The 24,591-nt window shown below is 41.0% G+C and overlaps 1 protein-coding gene across 1 annotated transcript in view; it reads right to left on the reverse strand.

Annotated features, from left to right (window-relative positions):
* COL24A1 (collagen type XXIV alpha 1 chain) overlaps positions 1–24,591 on the reverse strand; it is a 240,624-nt gene that overhangs the window by 122,048 nt on the left and 93,985 nt on the right. Inside the window, exons 15-19 of the mRNA XM_032779279.2 lie at positions 14,616–14,669; positions 14,470–14,514; positions 14,037–14,090; positions 13,109–13,162; positions 11,320–11,373 (exon numbers count right to left, since the gene is read on the reverse strand). Of these exons, the coding sequence (XP_032635170.1) occupies positions 11,320–11,373; positions 13,109–13,162; positions 14,037–14,090; positions 14,470–14,514; positions 14,616–14,669 (261 nt within the window). The remainder of the gene's footprint in view (positions 1–11,319; positions 11,374–13,108; positions 13,163–14,036; positions 14,091–14,469; positions 14,515–14,615; positions 14,670–24,591) is intronic.

Here is a 24,591-nt window from a genome sequence, read left to right on the forward strand (position 1 = left end):
GGCTCGGGTTTCGCGGAACGCCGGGGTCCTGTTCTCAAACGGGATCGTCACGTCGACGAGGATGATCTTTTTCCGCTCCTCGTCCGTGACGACGATGTCTGGGCGCAGCGGGCTGTCGGTGTCGGGGATGGTGGACTGGACTTACACTTGGAGAAGCCAGATCCCTGTAGCCATGATGACCTGCGTACAACCATCGCTGTTGCCATTGTGTGAGAAATGATGTTAACCATATCAAGGGCTGCCTGGAGAGTCGTTTTTCCTATAAGCTGTGCCTCTGTGATTAAGGTCACAAATTCTTCTCAGGAATCAGCCAGAATTTTACTGGTGAATGCAGCAATTTTCTCACAGAGACTAAAATGGCATCTTAACAGTACGGCTTGATAATTCAGAAGAGAGAATTGTGAGCTGGCTGAGGAGTAGTATTTCCTGTCAAATAAATACAACTTTTCTAGGCATTTATCCTTTGGTGTTTTGTCTAGCTTTTTTAATAGCTGCCATCACTGCTGGAGATGATGGGACTAGGTGGGTATAGAAATACGCAGAACCCTTGGGTGGAACCTGATATTTTCTATCCACCTTGCAAGCGGTGGGGGACACCATTGCTGGGGTCTGCCAGACCACTTGGGCAAGGTCCATTATGGCCTCCTTATGGGTAAGGCTATTTTCGCAGGGGAGGTAGGTGGCAGGATGTCAACCAATTTATGTGTGGACTCCTGGGCCTTTTCCATGGATATGTGCAATGCCTCCATTATTGTCTTAAAAAAGTCTTGAAACTCTTTGAAATCATCAAGTTAGGGACCCACTGCCAGGATAACTGCCTCATCTAGTGAGGAATATGATAAGGTTCCCACTAGAGATGGCTCAAGCTGTGTTGGAGCCTCTTCTTCTGATTCCTCCACTGGAAGCAGGGAGGGCTGTGGTGATGTCATGGCCATTGTGGCTGTGGATGCTGTGAGTACATGAAGTCTATTCACATAGTTGCAAGCTTCACAAGATGATCAAGGACTCCAGTATGGCCATATGTGGGTGGGATAGGGTCCTGATGGCCATGGTTGTGGAAATAGAGGATTTGAGAGTGGTGAGAGTCCCAGTACCCACCTCTGGAGTGGGCCCTGGTGCTTCTGCAAGAGATCAAGGACTGTGGCAGAGAGGCCAGAGCAGAGAAGGAGAATTGCTAATCCATCTCTTCTGACCTTAATGAAGAATCAGAGGAGTAGAAATATATGGGATCCACAGTCAGGGTCAAGGGTCTTGGTGTCATTTAAGGCGATGGCGATGGAGACTGTGCTATTGCCTGTGGGTCCAGTGCCATTAGGGAAATGAAAATCCTGGCTCATGAACAACTGTGAACTCCCTAAATGCTATGAATCCCATTGTGCCATTGTGGGGAACTCAAGCCACCCGATGCTGGAAACTCTGCTGGGGCTGAGCACTGTGATGCTAAACTCTGTGACACAGGTAAGACTGTAGACTCCATCAGTGATATTGTCAGTGCTGAGTCCCTCACAAGGACCGGTCTCTGCGATGGTGCTGTGAACCTCGAGCAGCTTAGTTGGGGACCTGCCTATAGAAGTTCCTGCACTCTGGGATTTATCTCTGAGTGCTTCTTCTCAGCCGCAGAATGCTTTAAGTGGATGAGGAAAAGGAGCCAGCACTCATGCTCTCCGGCACCAGGTCTCACACAGGGCAGTGAGGATGGCCAGGATTCAAGGCAGATTCCATAGATTTATAAAGCAGAAATATCTTAAGTCTTGCCTCTCTGTCTTTGCATGTTCTGGAAGTAAAAGACTTACAAATGGTGCCCTTCCCAGGAATGTGAACTCTCCAAGAGAGTAGAAGCATTTCAGGTGTCCATCACTGGCATAGCACCTTCACACGAAGGGATTAAAGCCCAGTGACCTCATTGAAGCCATCATTGAAAAAATAAAGTTCTTTTTGCATTTTTTTTACACCAATGGACAAAAAAAATCAACTGCATTAACAAACAAACTGTCCTAACTGGCTGGCTAAGTACACAACTATGACTGGGTTGTACAGGGTGGTCTGTGGAGCAGAGATCTGATGTGCTGTTTTGATAGAAAGAGATGGCTGAGAGGAACTAATGGTGGTAGGCACACACCACCCTTACGTATGATGAGAAACATCAGGATGCTGGCACACTGCACATATACTGATGACCAAAAAGTCTCAGGTCTTGAGTCCATGGGGTGCATGCATGCCAATAGTGGAACGTGCATATGGACGATCACTCAAAGGAGACTATGCATTTGTCCAGAGTAGCTGCACTGAAGCCAACACACTTACTTTGGATTTATGCTGGAGTAACTGACAGCAGAATCATGTCCAATATATATAAATATTATAATATGAATGTATTAAGTACTTATAGTAACACTAAATTGCATGCATTGTACATACTGTATTTATGACTCAGGTATATATTTAAGAACACAAGAACGGCCATACTGGGTCAGACCAAACGTGCATCTAGCCCAGTATCCTGTCCTCTGACAGTAGCCAACGCCAGGTGTCCCAGAGGGAATGAATGAACAGGTAATCATCAAGTGATTCATGCTGTCACCCATTCCCAGCCAAAAGCCAAATAACTAAAAGTATTGTGTGAGCAAAATATATATGATTTAATATTATTATGAGAACATTAACTTTTGCATTGATTTTGTCTTTCATCATGTAGCCTTAATTTTATCAGAACAGGGTTTTTTTTCCATTTAAGTTTCCTTTAAAAAGCAAAAACCTAAAGAAATTGATGATTGTTGTAATTTCTGTGGGCCCATCTAAGGATCTGACTACACTTCCAGCTCTGGGAGCCATTTCTACTCAGAACAGTCATACCTGTGCTAGCTTTGCTCGAGCTACCATTCTAAAAATATAGTGTAGCTGTGGTAGCACAAGTGGCTGGAAGGACTAACTGCACCGAGTACATGTCCATCCTTGATGTACTCAGCATGGCTACCCCCTCTTCCCACCATGGCTCTGTTTTTAGCACACTAGCTCAGGTACGTCTGCTTGATCTGGGAATTATATCCCCAGCTTGATGTGTTGACACCCTAAACTTTGAACTTGACTCCTCATTGAGATGGAAGGGGTTTGTGAGGACTGAACTGAGCTAATCAGCAGCATTTTTCTGAAAGGCTGGTTAATATGGAAGCAGCATATGTAAAAAAAATTGAAATTCAGGCACCGTTCCTGCAATGAGTTCCACACTGGCAGAACCCTGCACCAGCAAAGAGCCCCTCTAATGCCAATGGAGCTCCAGGCAGGAATCTGCCCAACTGAAGCTCATTGCAGGGCCAAAAACTTTGGGCACTACAGTCCTCACAATTTCCCACCAGCAGTCCTTAGTCCCATCATACCTGCCTGGGTCCTGGTGCAATGCAAGACAACAAAGGTAGCAAATCTTTATGAGACTGCTGAAATTTTTGCAAACACCAAACGAGCATCCTCAAAAATGATTTTTTTCATTTGGATACAATGCTTTGATTTAGGTGAACATTTAGGGTGAGATTTGCTAAAAGCATTCAGTGTTGGTGCAACTCAGCTCCTAAAGGGAAGCATTTAGGCCAATGACAAGTGTTTTTGAAAAATCTCACTCATAACATCTTATCAGTCAGCAAGCTACCTCAACTAAATGCAATCACATATTTCCAAGTATATTTGAATGAAGCAATAAGTTAGTGATTTATGGAAGATATCTTTGAGAGCACTTGAAATTGATTTGCCAAGCTAATTTCAAATTTCTTATGGTATTCAAATCATATTTGCCAAAAAGGATATCTGTTTACAATAGTAGCCACTCTAATTGTGGAAATCAGAGTTATGATTTTGTATCCTCAGATAATAATGGCAGAGTTTATTTGTTGTTTATAATTATGTCTGTAGAGGGAAGATTTAATTTGAAATTTATTTTTTCTCTAAATGATTTTAGAAATGTCAGTATTCCCACAGTCACAAGCTTTCTTCTCTGCCATTTGTAAAACTGTGTGCCCTATCTGTAATGTGCTGAGTAGGAAAGTAATAGATATATATATATATTAATATGGCCACCTCTGTGCAGGAAAAATCCACTCGAAGTTCAGTGGCAACATTTTTTGTTAAAGGCAGCAGCAATATATTAATTTTTCCTATCAAAAATCCCAACTTTGGAAGAGGTGGGAGAAGGATTCTTAACACAGTACAAATCGCAAGATATAAGATAATTGCAACTTGCCAGGAACACACAAAAAGGTAGGGGAAACAGCAAGTAAGACAATAGAGTCTGCTGCAGGCACTTTGATTAACTGCCAGTTGAAAAGAAGCTGAGCATGATTTGTCCTTGTCTAAACTTGCAACCAAGCCATGTTCAGTGTCAGTTCAGCTCTAAACATCAATGGTTCTATTTTGTGGTGTTGGAAGGTCATTGTCTATTTCAAGTGGTATGCAACTTGCTTCGAAACCACTTGGAGCACTTGTGTGTGGATGCAAGGCAAGTTGCAATCATTGCACTGGAAACCAATAATACTTAGCATAGGAAATTTCTCAGTCTAAACAAGGCCTTAGACCAAAGGGCTCAACTAGGATTTCTGAAATGGAGCTGGACACAGTTTGGTCTTGTATGTGTGTGCAGTTAAACCATTTTCATAACTTATTCAGCTGCATCTGTTGTCATCAACAGGCAAATTTCTTAGTAACAGACAAAGCTTAAGACTCTTTCTGATTCCAACAGCTATATACACCAAATAGGATTTCTAATATTGACATAAATAAAATTAACTTAAATTTGATAAATTTTCAATAAAAGCTATCACACCATCAGGTGAAACCCTGTCAGAAAAGTTCACTGGCTGACCTCCCCCCTTAAAAAGTGTCCAATTTAAAACTCATTTTGGGTAGTCTTGAAAAATGCTATGACTTAACTTCCCCCTATGGAAAAATTCCCAAGAGGAATGGGAAACTGTGTTCAACAATACAGTATGGGAGACTAACAACTTTTATAGTAAGATCTTGAACAAATTTTAATGGACTTCCACTAGGCTTAAAACAGCCAACCTTAAATAGATAGAGGCATATTCTCTCCCTATTCAATATTCTCTGATTATAGGACAAAAGAGCTTTCGGACAAATGTGCTCTCATCTCGGAGACTTCATAGGCTGGATGATGGCAATCAATTACTTACCTTTCTGAAATACTGGAAAAATCTCACGCCTTCCTTTCCACAGAGAAGACAAAATAATTTTCCTTCACACTTGTGCAGAAAATGATTCTTTCAGGAAGGGCCAACTTAGACTTATTTCATGGCAACTTTTGTAAGTTGTAATGTTCCAGTACTTGAAAAGCTATTGGCTAGGTGAGGCTTGACTTTATCTCCCATGATGCAGCATGGTCTTCTCTCAGGTTCAATCACCCAGGTGCATCATAAGAATCTCACAACCATGGTACATCATGTGAAATAGAGGAGAATGGGGGCATAAGACACCTGAATTACAACTCCCACAAGGCAGACAGAAAGAGAAACAGAACATTTTCACATTAACAAACAGTGATTTGGGGGAACTTTCCATTTTACAAAAAACAAAAACACAGACCCAACCACTACAAATGTTTTGACCTTTTGTTCTGATTTGGGATGAAAACAAATATCAAGTATTGGAATTTCTTATGGGATAGAAATTTCAATTTTTGACCACCCTTAGTTTGTGTATTTTAAGTTCCCAGGACTAGGTTCTAAAGGCCAAATCCTAAGGCCCCTTTTCAGTATTCATTCATTATTTATTCAGGCAAACTCCTATTGAAGTAAATTAAAGTTTGCCTGGGTAAAGGCTGAATATAAACTGAGTAATGACATCACAGTTTGACTCTATAATTGTGAATTCTGAACATTAGGAGATGGACTGTTCTTAACTACTGAACTTCATTGTCCACATAACCTCAAAATATCATGTGATGAGACGAAACGTGCATTGAAGACAACATCTTTCTCCCTTTTAGAGCTAACAGTTCAAAGCAGCCAGTGATTCACTTGCAAAAGATTTGGATTTTGTTACTGTTTGCTATTATGCTAATGTGCCCCTTTTCTTAGTAATTCTATAGTGCCGAGGATAAAACGTATAGCAGCTGACTTCCATGTGTGTACCTTCCTGAGAGAATAAGTTAACAAGTTCAGACCAAAACACTACAAAAATGAAATAAAGGTCTAGAGAAGATAATGACTAATGCTCCCTTTGCTCCAGACGAAACCTATTTGTGATACTTGAAGCAGATCTTAAGCCACATCTGAAGGAAACAATAAACTCTGCTTTAAGAGCCTATTTTGGGGATTAATTAAAATAGACTCATGGCACAAGATTCACCTTCAAATAAAATATTATGAATGCATTTGGAAACCTCTTAAAATTCATTTTAATTTCATGCATGTTAAGACATTTCACCTGTTCAATCCTGTTATGCAAAAAAGTGTGTTAAAACACTGCTATACAAAGGCTTGCAATTAGTTTTGTGAATAAAATAAATGTCTAGAAAAGGGCACTTTTACATGAAACATTTTAAGAGACATGAAGAGGCTGGACAATATGTCAGCTCTTCAATGGCTCAAAAACACTCAGTATGGTAAAAAGCCTGCTAAAAATATCTTCTGCTCTCTTAGCAGCAAATACCCTGCAGTGGATCCTGGTTCAGTGGAAGCATACCCAGAAGAAACATTGGTCTGATACTGCTCAATCCCCAGAATGAAAAAATACACTCCCTAGCCAAGGGTCATGGAGCCACCCAGAAAATAATAGGAGACCCTCTATTCCCGCCCCCTACACTTGTCTCTTATCCTCAGGAACTTTAAGCCACCCACTCATGGCCCTGAAGCAATCAGGAGTTACTAAAACTCTAATCTGAAGTAACTCCGTTGCACAGCTGAAGAGGAAAGACAGATTTGGTGAGTTATTTGAGGCTGGACTGCATATAAAAAGAAAAAATCTGCGTGTGCGTGTGCATATGCGTGTGCGTGTGCGGCCTAGTGGGCCTATTCCTGCTCTTGCATATAATCAGAATAAATATTGACTTCAGTGGAGGAATTGCCTGATTTGCAACAGTTTACATGAGAGAAGAATCAGGGACTGTACAGGGGCACCGGAACAATTTGTATAGTAGGGAAGCTGAGAGCCATTGAACCAAACCATAAACCCTGGATATGATGGAAACCACTTTAAGCCAGAGGGTGCTACCACAACCCCAGCACATCTAGTTCCAGCCCCTGTGGGCCTGTATCACCCCAACTGCTATATCTCACATCTGTTCCCGCTGTGGTTTGAGTTTGAGGATAGATGTGTTCAGAAATCTCAACCAACCTTTGTTGTGAAAAAGAGCAGAGACCAGTGTGGGCTGGAACCAGTCTTTATAGGACCTTTTAGAGACTATGGCTACACTGCAGCTGGGAGGTATGTTTCTCAGGGTAGGTAGACAGATTCATGCTGACTCTGCTCAAGAATGTATGCTAAAAATAGCAGCATGGATGTCGCTGCATAGGCAACAGCTTGGGCTAGCTACCTGAGTCCAAGGCCACCCAACCCCCTGGGTCTGAGCTCAGGCAGCTAGCTCATGCCACTGCCTGTGCTGCAATGTCCACACTGCTATTTGCAAACTTGAGAGGAGCGAGCACGAATCTGTCTGCCAGAACTGGGAATCATACCTCCCAGGTGCAGTATAGACACACTGTTTGGGGAAGGGCCATGACATGTCTGAGCACTCCAATAATGCAGTATAAGCAGTGAAAGCGCTCCTCCTTAACATGCCAGCTATCTGAAGCTTCGAGCAGAAATGCTATCTGAGATGTACTGACAGGGCATAGCAGAGAAACCTGCACTGCTACTGTCCATACTGTATGTTTATGGTCTAGTTACGTCAAAATAAAACTTGCCAGGGAATTCAGGTCACTTTTAAAAACAAAAATAAGATGGGGAAAATAAAACACAAGCCTCATTTTGAAGCAGGGTTTTTGGGTTTTTTTGCCTGCTACTAGAGAACCTTTGGCATTCACATTCCTCTAAAGATTGTGGAATACAGCTGTCCTGCCCTTATTTGCATCTCATATTTCACCATATGGTGACCATGTTATAAGTGTTCATAGTACAGACAAAGCTCATTTTATCTCATGTCAACCTGACCAGCATAAGAAAGGCCAAGGGATGCATAACTTTGGAGTGTTAAATGTGGTATTTGTTCAGTCACATTTTCAAAGACAAACACTTGGTCATTCTACAGCAGGAGTTCTCAGACTTTTTTACTGGTGACGCCTTTCACACAGCAAGCCTCTGAGTGCAGACCTCCCCTTATACATTAAAAACACTTTTTTATATATCTAACAGCATTATAAATGCTGGAAGCCAAGCAGGGTTTGGGGTGGAGACTGACAGCTCACAACCCCCCATGTAATAACTTCATGACCCCCTGAGAGGTCCCGACCCCTAGTTTGAGAAGCCCTGGTCTACAGTTTTGTTTACATAACAAGACAGACAGAGATTTTCTTCTGAGAGTTCTGTTCCCCCAAGCAACAGGAAATGCTAAATTTTTTCAGACAGGAAATGCCTGCTTTCTTGGTGACTAATCCCATTAACAATGCGTCTAGAGCATGACGTGGTATACAATACCATGCAGGTATGCATTCTTTTGCATCAAAAGAACTAGTACTATCACGAGAGGAACTCAGATCCATGACACATGCTATTAATGACATTATACTGAACAAACCAATTCCCTTCTTTAAACAACATCAATCAGGTTCAAAAAAGATTATTTTTTTTGCAATATACAGTCTCTTAATTTAGCATTTTTCCCCACTTTCAGGAGAGATTGCCTTGAACATCACTATGTAAAAAAGGGCACCTTCCTACCCCAACAGATCTGGTCCCTCTGTATTCCTATGTACTTAAGTGACCACTTGGACCACTTTTAAATCCTCTTAAAACTGCAAAACCAAGACAGCTATGGGAGGTTGTTTTTATTCTACCTTGCAAATCCTCTACAGATTTAAAAAAATAATCCAAATGCAGGGCCAGGTTCTATCTGTATTCACATCTGCACAACTCCACTGAAAACAAGACTTGCATGGGTGTAACTGAAGGCAGAATTTGGTCTATAGAATCTTTACTACTGGCGATGTAGCAGGAACCAGAAAGAATCTAACTGAACGAGCAGATTTTAGGCTCAATTTGCAGGACTGGCAATTAGAAAAACAACTTTTTCTTGTAAACTCAAGTACTCAACAAGTTTGTCCTGGAGTCATTGAGAGAGATGGTCAACATGGAACCTCACAATGCAATTTTTAGAGTTACTTTTCAGGGATAACCTCATTTTAAAGAAATGAAAGGGTAAAAGAGCCTTCGAGTATAAAATGCAGACTTTTATACAAGGTCAGTAAGGATATTTTAACTAAAATCAAACTTCTGAGGAATCTATTTACACATAATTCCAGTGGTCTAGAAAGGTCTGATGAAGCAAATGTTAAAGCCTTATCATTTCCCCATAAGCTATTAAAGTGAGGAAGACTGTGTCCCCATATAATACATGATTGAAATTCTACTTATATATCTTTGCTACTTTTAGAGAGTTATTTTTAGTACAGATACACACAATGTGCTATTGTGATTCTCTAAGATGATACCATTAGGTGTTTTATCATATTAGGTTTTGCATTAACAATTTAAAAGGAAAATGCTAATATTAATTTAAAACGTTAAATATATTATAGGCAGAGCAGGTACTATCACCTGTTAAAGTTGCCTGATATCCCCTTATAAAATCCTATTTTCAATTATTTATAATTTTGCTGAATTTCAGCTATCCAGGCTGACATTCTAGATGCCACATGGCCTCAAGTGTTTGTTTATTTTTTAATTTCAGCAAAAACGGTTCAGCTGTTTCTGAGAAGGAGACTAGTGAAAAATACATTGCTTTGCCCATGTTAAAAAGTCCTGGTGACTTTCTTTGAAAAGCCCACTCCACAATGGTTTGAAGCAGAGAGCTGACATTGGTAGGGGTGGGACCTTGTGTCAGGGAAATGCATTTTGACATACCTGTGAAAATCTGCCCAAATTCAGCCTACTTATAATTCTTTGAAAAATTGCTTGCTCATCACTTTTAGTAGCCAAAATCTCTTAAGATTCCCTCTTTACCGTGCAAGCTTGAGGCTCTTACAGCTCCTACCATTAACCAGAATGTTCATGTGCTACCTCCACAGAGTATCTGAGTGTGCTCCATCCCTTCATGGTTCCTATATTTGACCTTTACTTCAATGGGACTGCTCATGTGAATGAGCTACTAATATGTACAAGTGTTTGCAGGATCAGGTCTCATATTAGGGCTAGAAGATAGCACTATCTGAGATGCTGCAGTTATGTAAAAACTGAAAGCAAATATTGACTTTTAAAGACATCCTCTGTACTATTATGAAAAACTAAGTTAAAATGTTCTTAAAACACTTTCAGTTTACAATTGTAAATGTGTTATTTAAGTTGACAATGGTCATTTAATAAATGTTACCATCATTAGCAAGTTTGGCGTATTTTACAAATATACACACATATTAAAGATTATAAAGATTTTTTAATAAATCTGTTGGAAAAAGTTAGCTGCTGAAGAAAATAATCTAAATTGTTGCTTTCTTCTGTCCAGAAAATGGCATGGCTTTCCTGCGTAGTCTGAAACATCCAGTCTACATGTTGTGACTCAAGATACAAATGCCAAAAACACCCAGATGTAATATCTCAAAGATTTAGCTGGATTCCATGTAAACTTCCAGAATATGAAGCAGTTCTAAATCAACTGCTATGCCAAAGTTAAAATTTTAACAATATACGGTATCCAGACTGTCCAATGTATATGCTTTGCGGTCCTCTCAACTACATGTGCTCTGCCCCAAGAGATAAACATAAATATAAAGCCAGTCTTGAAAAATTTTGAACATAAACATGCTGCAGAGTTCATATATGGAAGTATGGATTTAAGAATCACACATGCTTCATCCTAGCTGCAATGCACAACTGGAATCAACTGAGAACTGATCATGGCTACGCATTAGAATGGTGCACACCCAGCAGCATTCAAGGAACAATGTGTGTTAATCCTGTGTATTAAAGTTATTGTCCAACAGCACTTTATCATATAAAAAAACCTGAACTAATCCATTTTTAAAGGACATGATTGAAAACCACTTTTTACCCGAAGACTAAACCTCTGAACTGACCAACCACAAGTTTGCCTTCTAATTTTTGTTGTGTGTTCAAAGCACAATTAACATTAAATGTTTTATTTATATCTTTCAAGCAATTTCTTACCTCAGGCCCAGGAGGACCAGATGGTCCCCGGGGTCCCGGATCTCCGATTTTCCCCTAAAAAAAATCCAAAAATTATAATTTAGATAGCAAATTAAAACTTTACAAGAAGTAGATTTGTATTAGATTTTTGAAAGCACTTAAAAACGTCAAAATATCAAATAAAATGGTTAGTCGAATTTTCAGTTAAATAGGATTAATTTTTATACAGCTTCTTTCTCTATTTAATTAAGTCTAGTTATCCATTACTGGAATTTTTAATGAGTCCCTCTTGCAGCTGCAATAATAAAAACATAAGTGATTTATAGATATTTAATTTTGATATAATTCCTACCACCACTCATTATTAAATATGTATATGAGTATTCATATAATTAAATAATATTTCTTAAACATGCATGCATATTATACATACACAAAGGGAATATGAGGGTTACAAAACTAAGTTCATATAGATACTTTCAATAGGCTTATTTGCCCAACCCTGCACCATTAAAATCAATGGGAGTTTTGCCATTGGTAGCAGGATCTGGTCCAACTACATATCTTGGTGGTTCCGCTATACAAGATTCACTTACACACAAATTTTTAAAATTGCGTGACCTTATTTTTCTAAATCTTGATCTCCTTTCCCCCATTTCTTTCCCTCTGTTTGTTGCTGCTGCTGAATGCAGTGTGTCTAAAATTTAGGGCCTTCATCCTATAAATGTGTTTAATGTCACTGAGGTTTGCAAAGTTAAGAATGTGTTTGCTTCCAATACTTTAATTGAACAAAGTACTTAAACATCTGATTATTTTAAGTTATTCAGCAAAGGGCATAAGCACATGCTTAACTTTACATTTAATGGGACTACTCTCACTGCATAAAGTTAAGCATGTGTGTATAAGTCTTTTGCAAGACCAAGACTCTAGATTATGAGTTCCCCAAGGTAAGGAAAAGTGGGGTTTTTTTGTTTTTTTTTATTGCTCTGTAAATTGCCTACTGCATTATGAGTGTTAAATAGCAATACCATCATCGTGATTCAAACTCTGCATAGGAAAGCTCCAACTCCGCTGACAAGTTCTAGTGACATATTAAGTGGGCTGGTTGTGTTTGCCACTATGAATTATACAGAAAGTCAGTCTTGTTATGGGGAAAAAAAACGAAAAGTCTCAAATTTTTGGTAAGGAGAATTCCAAGACCCAACAGTTGCATTATTACAATCAAAATATCCTTTATTCTACTGCTGAAACCATTTTAAGTGCTCACCAGTACCAGCCACTGCAATTCTGTGGCATCAGCTGTGCAAAAAGGCAGGTAAAAGACTGGCAATACTACATCCTCTTCAGCGCTGCTTCCTTGTTACAGTGTCTTCAAAGGCAGAAGGAGCAGCATTATGGCAGAGTTGTCAAAAAGCAATTCACAGGCACACAGGCTTAATCATAAGCCAAAAGAACTTCTAAGACTGAATCCAAGTCTTACTTTATTTGTATTTTGGGGTAAGTGATTTATTATTATGGTGATGATTAAGAGAGCCCTAAATACCCGTGGCCTTCTATACTTCATGGGAAATCTGAACTAGCAGATTAATGACTGAGCAGCAAAATACCTTCTTATGGACCAGAATCTGTTCTCAGTTACACCAGTTATATAACTCTTGACCCCAACAGCATTAACTCCCAATTTACACCAATGCTAGTGAGATCAGAATTGTTCCCCAAAGCAGTTGGATTGCCTGAATGATAACAAGTATCAACGCATGTGCCACATACTGAGGTAACCAGAGTAAACAAAATAAGTGTTCAAACCTACAGGAGGCCCTGGCTTTCCTCTGATTCCTGCTGGTCCTGGTAAACCAACAGAACCCTTAAGGGGGAAAAAAAAAAGCTATTAAATATTGTTGTTGAAAATTATTTGTAACATTGCATGTAGTAAAAAACTGATTATACCTTCCCACTTGTGCAAAATTAATTAAATATCAGCTCAACACTCAGACCAAATTTAAAATCTGTTGAGCGGTTCTGAATCAAACTCTTCCATTCATGTTACAGCAAAATAATTCAGTTAGTTTATGCTATTTTAATTAGTTGTACTGCAATAACATACCAGTTTAGAATTTTTATAAAAACAATCCTTTGGGTAATTTAGGAGTTACGGATTACCTACCAAAGATTCCATTACTCAAATAGGTAGGAAAAGCTTGTTTATTAACCATTTTCATTATATCCCAGGGCATTAGGCCTGCTTTGAGCAGGGGGTTGGACTAGATGGCCTCCTGAGGTCCCTTCCAACCCTGATATTCTATGATCCTGGGCTGTCTGATAACACATTTTTGCCTGGCTGCTGACCAGTTTTCAGGTTTTTTGGATCAGATAAAACTTTAGGCTCTACCCCAGGCGGCTCTTTGGCTTCTGTTGCAAATGACCTGTACAACAAGCTCTCAGTGAATTTTGGTGGGAATTAGACTGCTCTGTCCTCCCTCTTCTTACAGCATGTTTTCTGACATGCCTACGTGCACACATGGCAGCCAGAATTTGACCCATACATTTTACATGCCTTTGATCATTATTTTCATAAATAAATAAAAAAATGGTACAGAAAATAAAATAGTGCTGGGGTATTCAACTGATATCGCTGAATTCCATTTGATTGTACATTACTTGCTGCAATTTAAAAGAAGAAAAGGCCATTGGGATTATTAGATCAGAAGATATGTCAAAAGAGTACTGTCTTAATTTACCTTGTCTCCTGGATAGCCCAGCTCTCCCGGCTCTCCTGCAATGCCTTGTTCACCCTAAACAACATATTATTTTAAACAGACATATATATGCAGCTTAAACGGTGTATTTTTCAGACCCACAAAAGCAGAAAGATTTAAATCAACGTTCAGTATTTAGAACTATAACATGGTTTTTTGAAGGACAGAGCATGGTGAACCGCTGTACAACCCAATTCTGCAAACATCACTAACACAGCGCTTGACAGCACGATTCATGGTAGTCAGCACTATGCCCAGTAGTGTTTGTAGAATCACACCCTCAGTTTGCAATAGCTTGATAAAAAGAAAACAAAAAAGAGGAAAAAAAATGAAAAAGGGATGCTTTGCAAAACAGATGTGAGAAAGACTGTCTACATGTAATATATCTCTATGAGAATGGAAATATTTAGATCACCTTATCACCTTTCATTCCAGGCTGCCCCATACTCCCTGGAAGACCCTATTAAAAATTAAAAAACAAACAAACAATGTTTGACTATTATTTGAAAAATAGTCAAGGCAATTGGCAAATGGTAAATTGAGTTCTGCTTAATGCCATACCAGAGGCCCAGGAATTCCAGAAGGTCCACTTGGTCCCACAGGCCCAACAACACCCTAAACAACAGAAAATAAGATGACTGCATTAAACTTTTACTTACAAAGGGACTGCTTCCTGAATGATTCAGGGAACTGGAAATGCCATAAAGTATCTTTTGGCTCTATGTTATTGGTTGCATTTCAGCCCAGGTTGGCAGTGACTGAAAGTGTTTTCATCTGTTTGCTGTTTGGAGATGCAAATCCAGGTACTCATGGACAAGAATCCAGATCACAAAACCTCCACCATTACTAGCATCCTCTATCTCAGCAGAAGCACCATGAACTAAACTACCCTCGCATTCCTAAATGTCATGCACACAGAAGAGGATAGATGCATATCTGGTGGGGGAGTGTGAGAAAGCTTGCACTTGTATTGTAACTGCAGTCTGTAACTTCAGTACATGCTGGGACTGCCAAATCCAGCCCTTTTCTGTCAGCACCAAATTTTATTTAAATGAATTATTCTGCTTTGAAATGTGACACCTGTAAAGAAATCAGTGATTTCCATATCAAGTATACCCAATATACAATGAAAAGATGCATTTTTCCTTAGTCTGAACTCTAGCAGCCAAGCTGGGTTCTTTCATTCTCATGCATCTTCACCAGTAAATAAAGGTTAACTATATCAAATTAAATTACTAGGTGATTTAAACTTGCACTTCCACTACTAGATGCTGCAAGAGAAGAAACAGAGAAAAAATTAAAGGTAAAACTAAAAGAATCAACAGTATATTCATGCATGATGGTTAGATGAACATGAGAAATGATCTGATAATGGCTACAACCATCAACACAGGGAAAAATGCTTTTCTGCTTCCTTCCATTGATTCTACAATTTGAAAAGAAAATGGCAAAATGGTTGTCCCAGTTGCTGTAGATGCCATCCAAGAACGCAAAGGAAAGTATGAGGATGAGGTCTTTCATTTGCTGAGAAAACGGAAATAGCAGAGAAGATGAGAGAGCTTCCCAGGTGCAGCCTCCTGCACTTTTGATATATTCAGTACTTAAAACAGCCCTATAACACATTTTGAAAGTTCAAAAATCCTTCTGCAGCCACCAACAGCCTCACAGTTAGTTGACTGAAAAAGGAAGATTGACGACTCAGCTTCCCAGTGATGCCTGCTTGGTAAAATTATCAGGAAAACTGTCTCTCTACCTCTGCATCCAGCTTCCATGAGTGCTTAAAAGTGCTGCTTTGCCATGGTCGCTGCTGCCAAGAGGACTGAGTTCTTGACTGAAGTGTGCTGCTTTTGCTGTGGATATTGCATCAAGGCAAACTAATTTAAGCTGCCTTAGTGGTCCTATAAATATTCACTGAGAATAAGAAAGACATTGACTGAAAAAGCAGAATTTCACGCAAGGGATTCTGCAGAGAGACGTCACACTTTCCAAAGCAACAGAAGGAGGTTTCAGATGGGTTTGACAGATTACAGTTTGATGATACTAACGTCACAGTCTCCACAGGAATCTGGCTTGACCTAGTTAACAGGAAAGAACTAGAACTACACAAAAATAAAACAGAAAAATTATTCAGAGAAACTATGGACCCTTTGCATTATTTAGGTACCATGACTGATCCCAAATACAAAGCTTATAGATTGAGTCTAGAACAGGAAGAAGTAGAAACAGTCTGATGCAATTTAAATCTGAATTCCTTCCTACTCTTCTAGCACTTAAAATTGAAGATACAGTTTCTCCAACAACAATATATTTGCGAAGGAGATTGTCTCAGTTTGTTGTACCAAGATGGTGTGAACCTGTGGAAATAAAATCACAGGTAATAGAACTGAATTAATAATTCTGTCATTTTTTTAAAATTGCCAGCATCAATTGAGTGTGTATTAGCACTTACTGGTTGGTTTGGCTGAAAAATCATAATAAGCGCTGAATGAGCAAACAGCAGATCAATATCAGGCAAAATAAAAGAGAAGTTTAATTACACAGTGGAGTGATGACTCTATTGTGTTCATTTGTTTTACCTACAGAAATGCAAGCTTTTCATTTAAGACAACACATGCACCTTGTGATGCCTGAAGAATAAACATACTAGGTGATTCACATAATAAGTATGTGATTCACATGGTTTATTTCACCAAAAACATTCACTGTATTTTGGTTTTTTTTTTAAATGTTGGGGAAATATTATAACAGTCCTAGTCAGTGTCACATATGCAGACCAACTGTCTTCAAATTACACTCTCAGTGACACATCCAACCTCATTGACATCAGTAGATTTGCTTAGGTGTAGCTGAATGGAACTTCATAAAGAGTTCTGATGGGGATGCACAAGTAGGCATAAAAACTCACTTCTGGTGTGTTGGCTCCAGAGAGCTAACAGAAGGGAAAAAGCAAATACAAACTTATTTTTGTCAGCAGATAAGACTCTGCATACATCTGTTAAGCTGTTACTTTTCAGAGAGAACCACACCTTAAGTCTGAAGAAATATAGACACTAAGGCTGGTCTTCACTACCCGCCGGATCGGGTAGATGTGGATAAATTGATCCCCGAATGCGCTCCCCCATCAACTCCGGAACTCCAGCTCACGAGAGGAGGAAGTGGAGTCGACGAGGAAGCGACAGCGGTCAACTCGCCACCGTCCTCACGGCCAGGTAAATCGACCTAAGATACGCCAACTTCAGCTATGCTATATATAAGTTCAGCGTAGACCAGGGCTTATATGTAATTACAATTTTTCCCATTAGAATAGTGCTTGTAATGCTCTAATCATGATAGCTAACATTTAAGTGTTTCGTGAGAAAGAATGAGGAACGCATGCTTCTCTCTCATTACTAAAAGGTTGAAAATGAGAAAAAATTCAGTTTCCAGAATGTTGAGTATAAAACTATATGTGACATGAGGGAGGAAAAGGGTAATTTGTCCCAGCTTGTTAAAAAAGGAAAAAGATATGTTAATTCATCATTTTTGTTATTTCTGAATAGAAAAGCTGTGCTCTGATAATTACAGTAGCAAGTTTACTCAAAGTCTACATCTTTCTAAGGCTCGTGGCCTTGTAATTAATGACAGACGGAATCATTCAGACAACCAGAATTTGGTACTTGGCAATAGTTTTGACACTTCCAAAGAAACAATAGCAGGAAGTGTTTATAAAAGTCTTGAAATCAACTCTCCCCAGCTGCTTGCTTTACCATCACTTCTAAGAACAAACAAAATAATGTACATAGTTCTCATCTTGCACATACTGTAATTAGATTAAACACATTACTTGAACTATTACTGTCAGCTTCTGCTAGAATTAATGTTGCATTGGTATCTGCTGTACTATACTGCATCATGTCATGACATAATGTAATATAATAAACATTAAATGCCTTGGGACAAATGCTCAGGTCTTTATTTTTTAACTCAGTCCTCAAAGCAAATGGGAGTATGCCTGAACAGTGTCGGAGTTAAAAAGTGAGGGTCAGATGGCTGCCTTTAAGCCATAAATTACATTCAGAGTGTGGATGCAGTATAGGAGGAGAGTCAGCCTTCTACCATCCCTTTAAAGGAGCACAGTCCCTTGTAAATACACCTTTAAAAAACAAACTGTACCCTTGAGGATTCCCTGTGCTACTAGGAGCACCTTGAAATACAGCACTGAGACTTGATATTGAGGTACAATGAGCTTTATGCCAGCACTGCCTGACTATCCACACAGCATGGACTATGATAGATCTCAAAGTTCTTTCCCATAATGCATTGAGCTTATTTAAAAGCCTGCGATAGATTCCCCTGGGGCCATCTGTTCTAAAGTTGTTCCAAAGCCCTGTTCAGAAATCCGGAGGGAATGTCACCGCCCGAGGCCTGTTATGTACCTGGGAGGATTAACCTCCAAAAGAAGCAGATTTTCCAACACAGCCCTGGTTCAAATTTCTGTTGGAGGAAGGTAGCTTTGAAATCCACCAAAATGTTCACAGGATCCTATCCAGCTCCAATGAGGATGCACCACATCACTTCCCTTCCCACTACCTTGACTAGTTCATTACCTTTTGGGGAAGCAATAGCTCCCTATCATAAGCAGGATATATATCCTTTTGCACACGTTTTGTCTGCACATTTACCACACACAAGACTAAACTCAATGGAGACCATAGTTTGGTTTTCAGATTTGGCTATTTTTAAATCTGTAAACACTTTCACAGCTTTTCAGCATATTCGTATTAACTGTAAACACACACACGCACACACGTATGTACGTGTCCAGTGATCAAAGAAACTCCCTATGACATGAAAATCTCAAATCCTGGAAAGCCACCTTCTTGGGGGGAGAAGTAGGGGAAACAAAGACTTTGCAACACACTCTGAAGGTCGAATTCTGGCTCTGCTCAACCTTTCAGATCTGGAGAGTCTTAGCAAGAGCACCTTAGCTGATCTCACCTGTGCAGAGAGAGGCAGGTCCCGCTTCTTATTTACCCTAAGGCCTCTGTACTTTGAGTGAGCGTCAGTTACATGACTATAGAGCACATCTACTTGAGTGCCCCTTTATGCTGCCGGAGCTGTGCAAAAGGGCCTTAGTGCAAATGAGGATCAGGCCCACAGTATTTACAAGAGCCAGTCCTCAAATCACTTATGGCCTCGGAGAGCAAAATCAAATTACACCATCAATTTAGTTTTGTTAACAACCACTAGCCTGAATAGATCACCTTAGACTAGATTATATGTAGTTGACCACATGTAGATATTTTCCCTCTCCCTACTCTTTCCAGCAGCTAAAAAAAAAAGCAGCTGTTAATGTAGAAATGCTAGTTTAAGTATTTTCTGTCAAAACTTGTCTTGCTTTTACTGATAGCAATTAGAAGCCCAGGTTTTATTTATTTAGCACAGTAGAATACATACCCTGTATACCCGACATTTTGGAAGCATGCAAATCATTCCAGCTGTAAGACTGAGTTTGGAAGCTTTGGCAGTCTTGCTGTACTACATTTGTACCACAATGTCAGCCCAGAAGAGCCTGAGTTTCTGAAGCCCATATCCAGAGCATGGATAGCAGGAGCAGGAAAGCCACATCAAGAGGCATCACATGAAAACAAACCTTATGCTACTGGAGCCCCACTCCAGAACAAGTAGCCAAGTAGACGAAGCTGCTATCCCGTATCTACTGGGAATGGGCTCCCAAATTCAGGGACTTTTCTTACCTACCCAAGTAGCCATGCCTCTCCTGCTAGCCATACTCTACCCACCCATGGAGCACATGCTTTCCAGTTTGGTGTCACAATACAGTAACAATTATCTTATGAAAAACATCACCATATCACCACTAGAGCCAGTTGCAAATGAACAACAAAAAATGTTGAAAATGTTGACCATGACTCAACCATTTTTCATCAAAATCTTGCAATTTTGAAAAATTTAAACCAGCTCTAAATATAAGGCTCCATGCTGGGCACAGATGTAGTTGCAGGGTCAGGGCCAGACTTCAGGTAAGATGAAATTTACAAAACATTATCACACAGAATGTGACAGATTTACTGTTCTGAGAGGGTCTCATACCCTGGAAATCATGAAATCCCACTAAATTAGCTTATCATCACATTACTGTTTGTGTTGGTTTAATTAGGTTAAATATTTTAAAAATTGTTATTGCTTTTTTAACAGCAATATAATGGTACAATGCTTAATAAGATTAAACTATTGGCAAGGGAAGGACAAACAAAAAGAAGATAAGAATAGAGGTCAGGAAATGGAAGAATGAATGAGACGCTGTGTGACGGGGTGTGATGAACAGAAGGTTTCACATTATTTGGCTCACTTTGTGCCTACACTGTTCCCCTACCAGTTTTTTATACGACTGTTTGGGGAAGATCACATTTTCTTTGTATTCAAACCGTTACTCTTCCAGGTTTTCCCTCTTCAAAGTCAAAGTTTAATTTCTCTATGAGGCACCCATCACTGACTGCCCCAAATAACAGTTTTGAGATTCAATTAAATTGGTGATTTTACCAAAAGCAAGACAGAGAAAAAGTGTAAAATTAAAGGTAGTACTAGGCTAATACTTCTAAAAATATTGCGAGGCAGGCAGAAATGTTCATTTTGTAGAGTAAGAAGATATTATCCAAATCCAGAAATGGCAGAATCTTTGGTGATTGATCCACAGCTCAAAAACTGTTTCACAGCTTCTGAATCCAATTTTAGAACCTTCACCCTCACTGTCCTCCAAACTCATCTGTTAGCAAAAGCCTTCTCCACTTAAACATCTGTTTTCTCACTTCTATATTCATGGTGACAGGATGCTTATTACATCCTATTTTTACTGGTCCACTAAGGAAAATACAACTGCACAAACTCATTCATTCTCAGCTAGGAGATTTGTTCCTAGCAGCATTAGATGAGTATTAATGGAAACACCAGCTCCAACCTCTCTTTTCAGATACGTCTCTCCACCAAGGAAATTTGAGTGTCCTACCCTCAAGTACAGCATATGCATCCATTAGTGGCTCTTTTTTAACAACCCTTAATTAACAGCTTGAGTCAGACCTGGCAAATTTCTAGCAGCTCTGGGCCGGAGAGGTTACTTCCCAATAAGTAAATTACAGTTTCTTAATTAGACACATACAGATTGATATAATCGTTAGAGTCTTTGAAGAAAAATTCCAGATGAGGCCAAGGTCAGAAAGAGAACAGCAAACTGTAATCCAAATGAAGTTCCTAATACTGTTAACACTTAAGCACATGAATAACTTTACTCCCAGGAGTGATCCAACGGACTCAGATGGGATAATTCATGTGAGTAAAATTATCCATATGCATTAAGTGTTTTCATGACCAGGCTCCAACTCCACAACGGGTTTATCAAGCAAGAAAATGTGTCTTGTCTGGGCTAATGCAATAACAAAAAATCAATAAAGGATAACTTATTTTTAAAGGAATTTTTTATTTTATGTTATAAACAACACAATAGCATTTAAAGACTATAACAACATTGGGACTCAACTATATCCTACTGTAGCGGTGCGGGACCGGGGCTCAACCCTCCTTGCGGGCGGAGAGGAACCACACCGGCTCACCACACTCTGTCGGCCCGGGACCTGCCCCTTCTTCGGGGCTGTGCGGCAGCCCCCAGTCACTTAGGACTCAGACGCTCTGCTGCAGGGCTGAGCAAACAAGCACACAGTTAATCTGTGGCTCAGGCCCTTTGTTGCAGGGCTGAGCAGACAAGCACAGTTACTGGGGGGCTCAGGCCCTTTGTTGCAGGGCTGAGCAGACAAGCAAACAGTTAATAGGTGGCTCAGGCCCTCTGCTGCAGGGCTGAGCAAATAAGCACAGTTACCGGGTGGCTCAGGCCCTTTGTTGCAGGGCTGAGCAAACAGTTAACAGGAGCCCAGGCCCTCAGGAGGGCGGGCAAAAAGCAGTTCAGGTGCATAAAGCCCAGGCCCTGCCTCAGGGCGGGGCAGCAAGCGACTCAGGGCTCGGGCCCTTCAGGAGGGGCTGAGCAAACAACCACCCTGAATGGCCTCCTCAGGCCAGGGGAGGGGGAGTCTGCCACCCTTGAAGGGGTGGCAGGGGGAACGCAGGCCCTCCCACTCCACTGCGTTCCAGCCCGGGGCCCTAGCAGCGGTCAACACCGCTGACGGTCAGTGGGGGATCCTGACCGAAACACACTGACATCAGCTCAGGTGAGTCTGCAGCCTGACTGGAGTCGGCTGCCCCCGGGCCACTTCCAACCTCCCCCTCACTGGGTACCTGTCATCCGCCAGCGTCGTCCGGGGGGTCCCAGACCATGGGTTCCTCAGGATACCGGGCGTCAGGAGGTCCACTCCACTCCTCTGGGCACTGGGCGTCGGGAGGTCCAGTCCACTCCTCTGGGCACTGGGTGTCGGGAGGTCCAGTCCACTCCTCGGGGTACTGGGTGTGGGGAAGCTCCGACAGCTCCTCCAAAGGCCAGGAGTCGGGAAGCTCAGGCAGCTCCTCTGGGTACTGGGCACAGGGTAGGTCAGGCCAGTACTCCTCTGGGTATTGAGCACGGGGCAGGTCAGGCCAACACTCCTCTCGGTACCGAGCACGGGGTAGGCTGGGCCCAGCGGGAGCTCGGGCCCCAGCGTCTGCCTTCTCCGGCAGCCTCCTCCCAACTGAGCACTGGGGCCGGGCTTTTATATTTCCTGTCCCGCCCCTTGACTCCCAGGGGGCGGGGACAGGTGACAGTGGCTCTGCCCATTGCTGCGCTTGTTCTAGCCTGGTGCTCTCAGGTGCGGTGGGGAGTGAGGCCCCCTCGCTACACCTACTTCAAATTAAAGTTCATATGACCCCTACTGAGAACAAACAAAAATACCCAATTTTTTTTTTTTTTACATCTTTAAAGCTTAAAAACTGGAAGCAATCAGAGCTTTCCTAACTAAAACTGTTAACATGCCACCTTCCCCCACATAGTTATGTACCATTAATATACTTGGGTAACTGATCCTACCAGAGCTGATGGCAGGATTCGAACCCAAGTCCTTCATTGTTAAAAAGCATTAGATGCTATTTCTTGAGCTAGCAGTTCTCAGACTTCATTGCACTGTGACCCACTTCTGACAACAGAAATTTCTGCATAACCTCAGGAGGGGAGACCAAAGCCTGAGCCTGCCCGAGCTCTGCCACCCTGGGAAGGGAGGCTAAAGCCAAAGTCTGAGCCCCATTTCCCTGGGTGGGGTGGGGGAGGACAAAGCCCAAGGGCATCAGCCCTGGGCTGTGGGCTTGTAACCTGAGCCATGTTGCCCAGGACTGAAGCCGAAGTTTGGCCCCACTGCCCTCAGGCTTCAGCCCCGGGCATCAGGGCTCGGACTTTGGCTTTGGCCTCGAGCAGTGAGCCTTGGGCTTTGGCCCCAGGCCCCAGCAAGTCTCATGCCACTTTGGGGTCCCAACCCACAGTTTGAGAACTACTGAAGGAATAAGTACATTAGCTGAAAGCATAACCTCTTGTGTGGGCCAGCTACTAGAGGAGGACAAAGACATAAGAATGGCCATACTGGATCAGACCAAAGGTCCATCTAGCCTGGTATCCTGTCTTCCGACAGTGACCAATGCCAGGTGCCCCAGGTGGAATGAGTAGAACAGGTAATCATCAAGTGATCCATTCCCTGTCGCTCATTCCCAGCTTCTGGCAAATAGACACCATCCCTGCCCATCCTGGCTAATAGCCATTGATGGACCTATCCTCCATGAATTTATCTAATTCTTTTTTTAACCCTGTTACAGTCTTGGCCTTCAGTACACAGTTCTCTTACTATGTTTTTTAATTTGGGGGTATACATTTAAGTTGAACCTCTATTATGGTGTCTTTAAAAAGTTTCCATTCAGCTTTCAGGGATTTTACTTTTGGTGCTGTAGCTTTTAATTTCTGTTTAATTAACCTCTTCATTTTTGTGTTGCTCCCCTTTCTGAAATGAAATGCTACAGTACTGGGCCACTGTGGTGTTTTCCCCACCACAGAGATGTTTAAATTTAATTATATTATGGTCACTATTACCAAGTGGTCCAGCTATATTCACCTCTTGGACCTGATCCTGTGCTCCACTTAGGACTAAATCAAGAATTGCCTCTCCTCCTGTGGGTTCCAGGACAAACTGCTCCAAAAAAGCAGTCATTTAAGGTGTCAAGAAACTTTATGTCTGCATGCCTTCCTGAGGTGATATGTACCCAGTCAATATGGGGATAGCTGAAATCCTTTATTACTTTTGAGTTTTTTATTTTAATAACCTCTGCAGATGGAACTGGAAGCATTTCAGAGAATGCTACCATGGAGCTCCTGGACTTCAATCTCTTACCGAGCAGCTTAAATTTGGCCTCCAGGATCTCTCTCTCTCCTATCCTTCCCTATGTCATTGGACACATGCTTCCATGATGGGGTTACATTTGTATAACTAGGATTTGGCCACATCTGCATTATCATCGGCAATGCAGCTTAATCATCATCTGGTCATCCAGGTGATGACTTATTGTAAAAAGTCACTTACTAATA

Source organism: Chelonoidis abingdonii, chromosome 7 (assembly GCF_003597395.2).
Source record: "Chelonoidis abingdonii isolate Lonesome George chromosome 7, CheloAbing_2.0, whole genome shotgun sequence".
In the NCBI taxonomy this organism is placed as follows: Eukaryota; Metazoa; Chordata; order Testudines; family Testudinidae; genus Chelonoidis; species Chelonoidis abingdonii.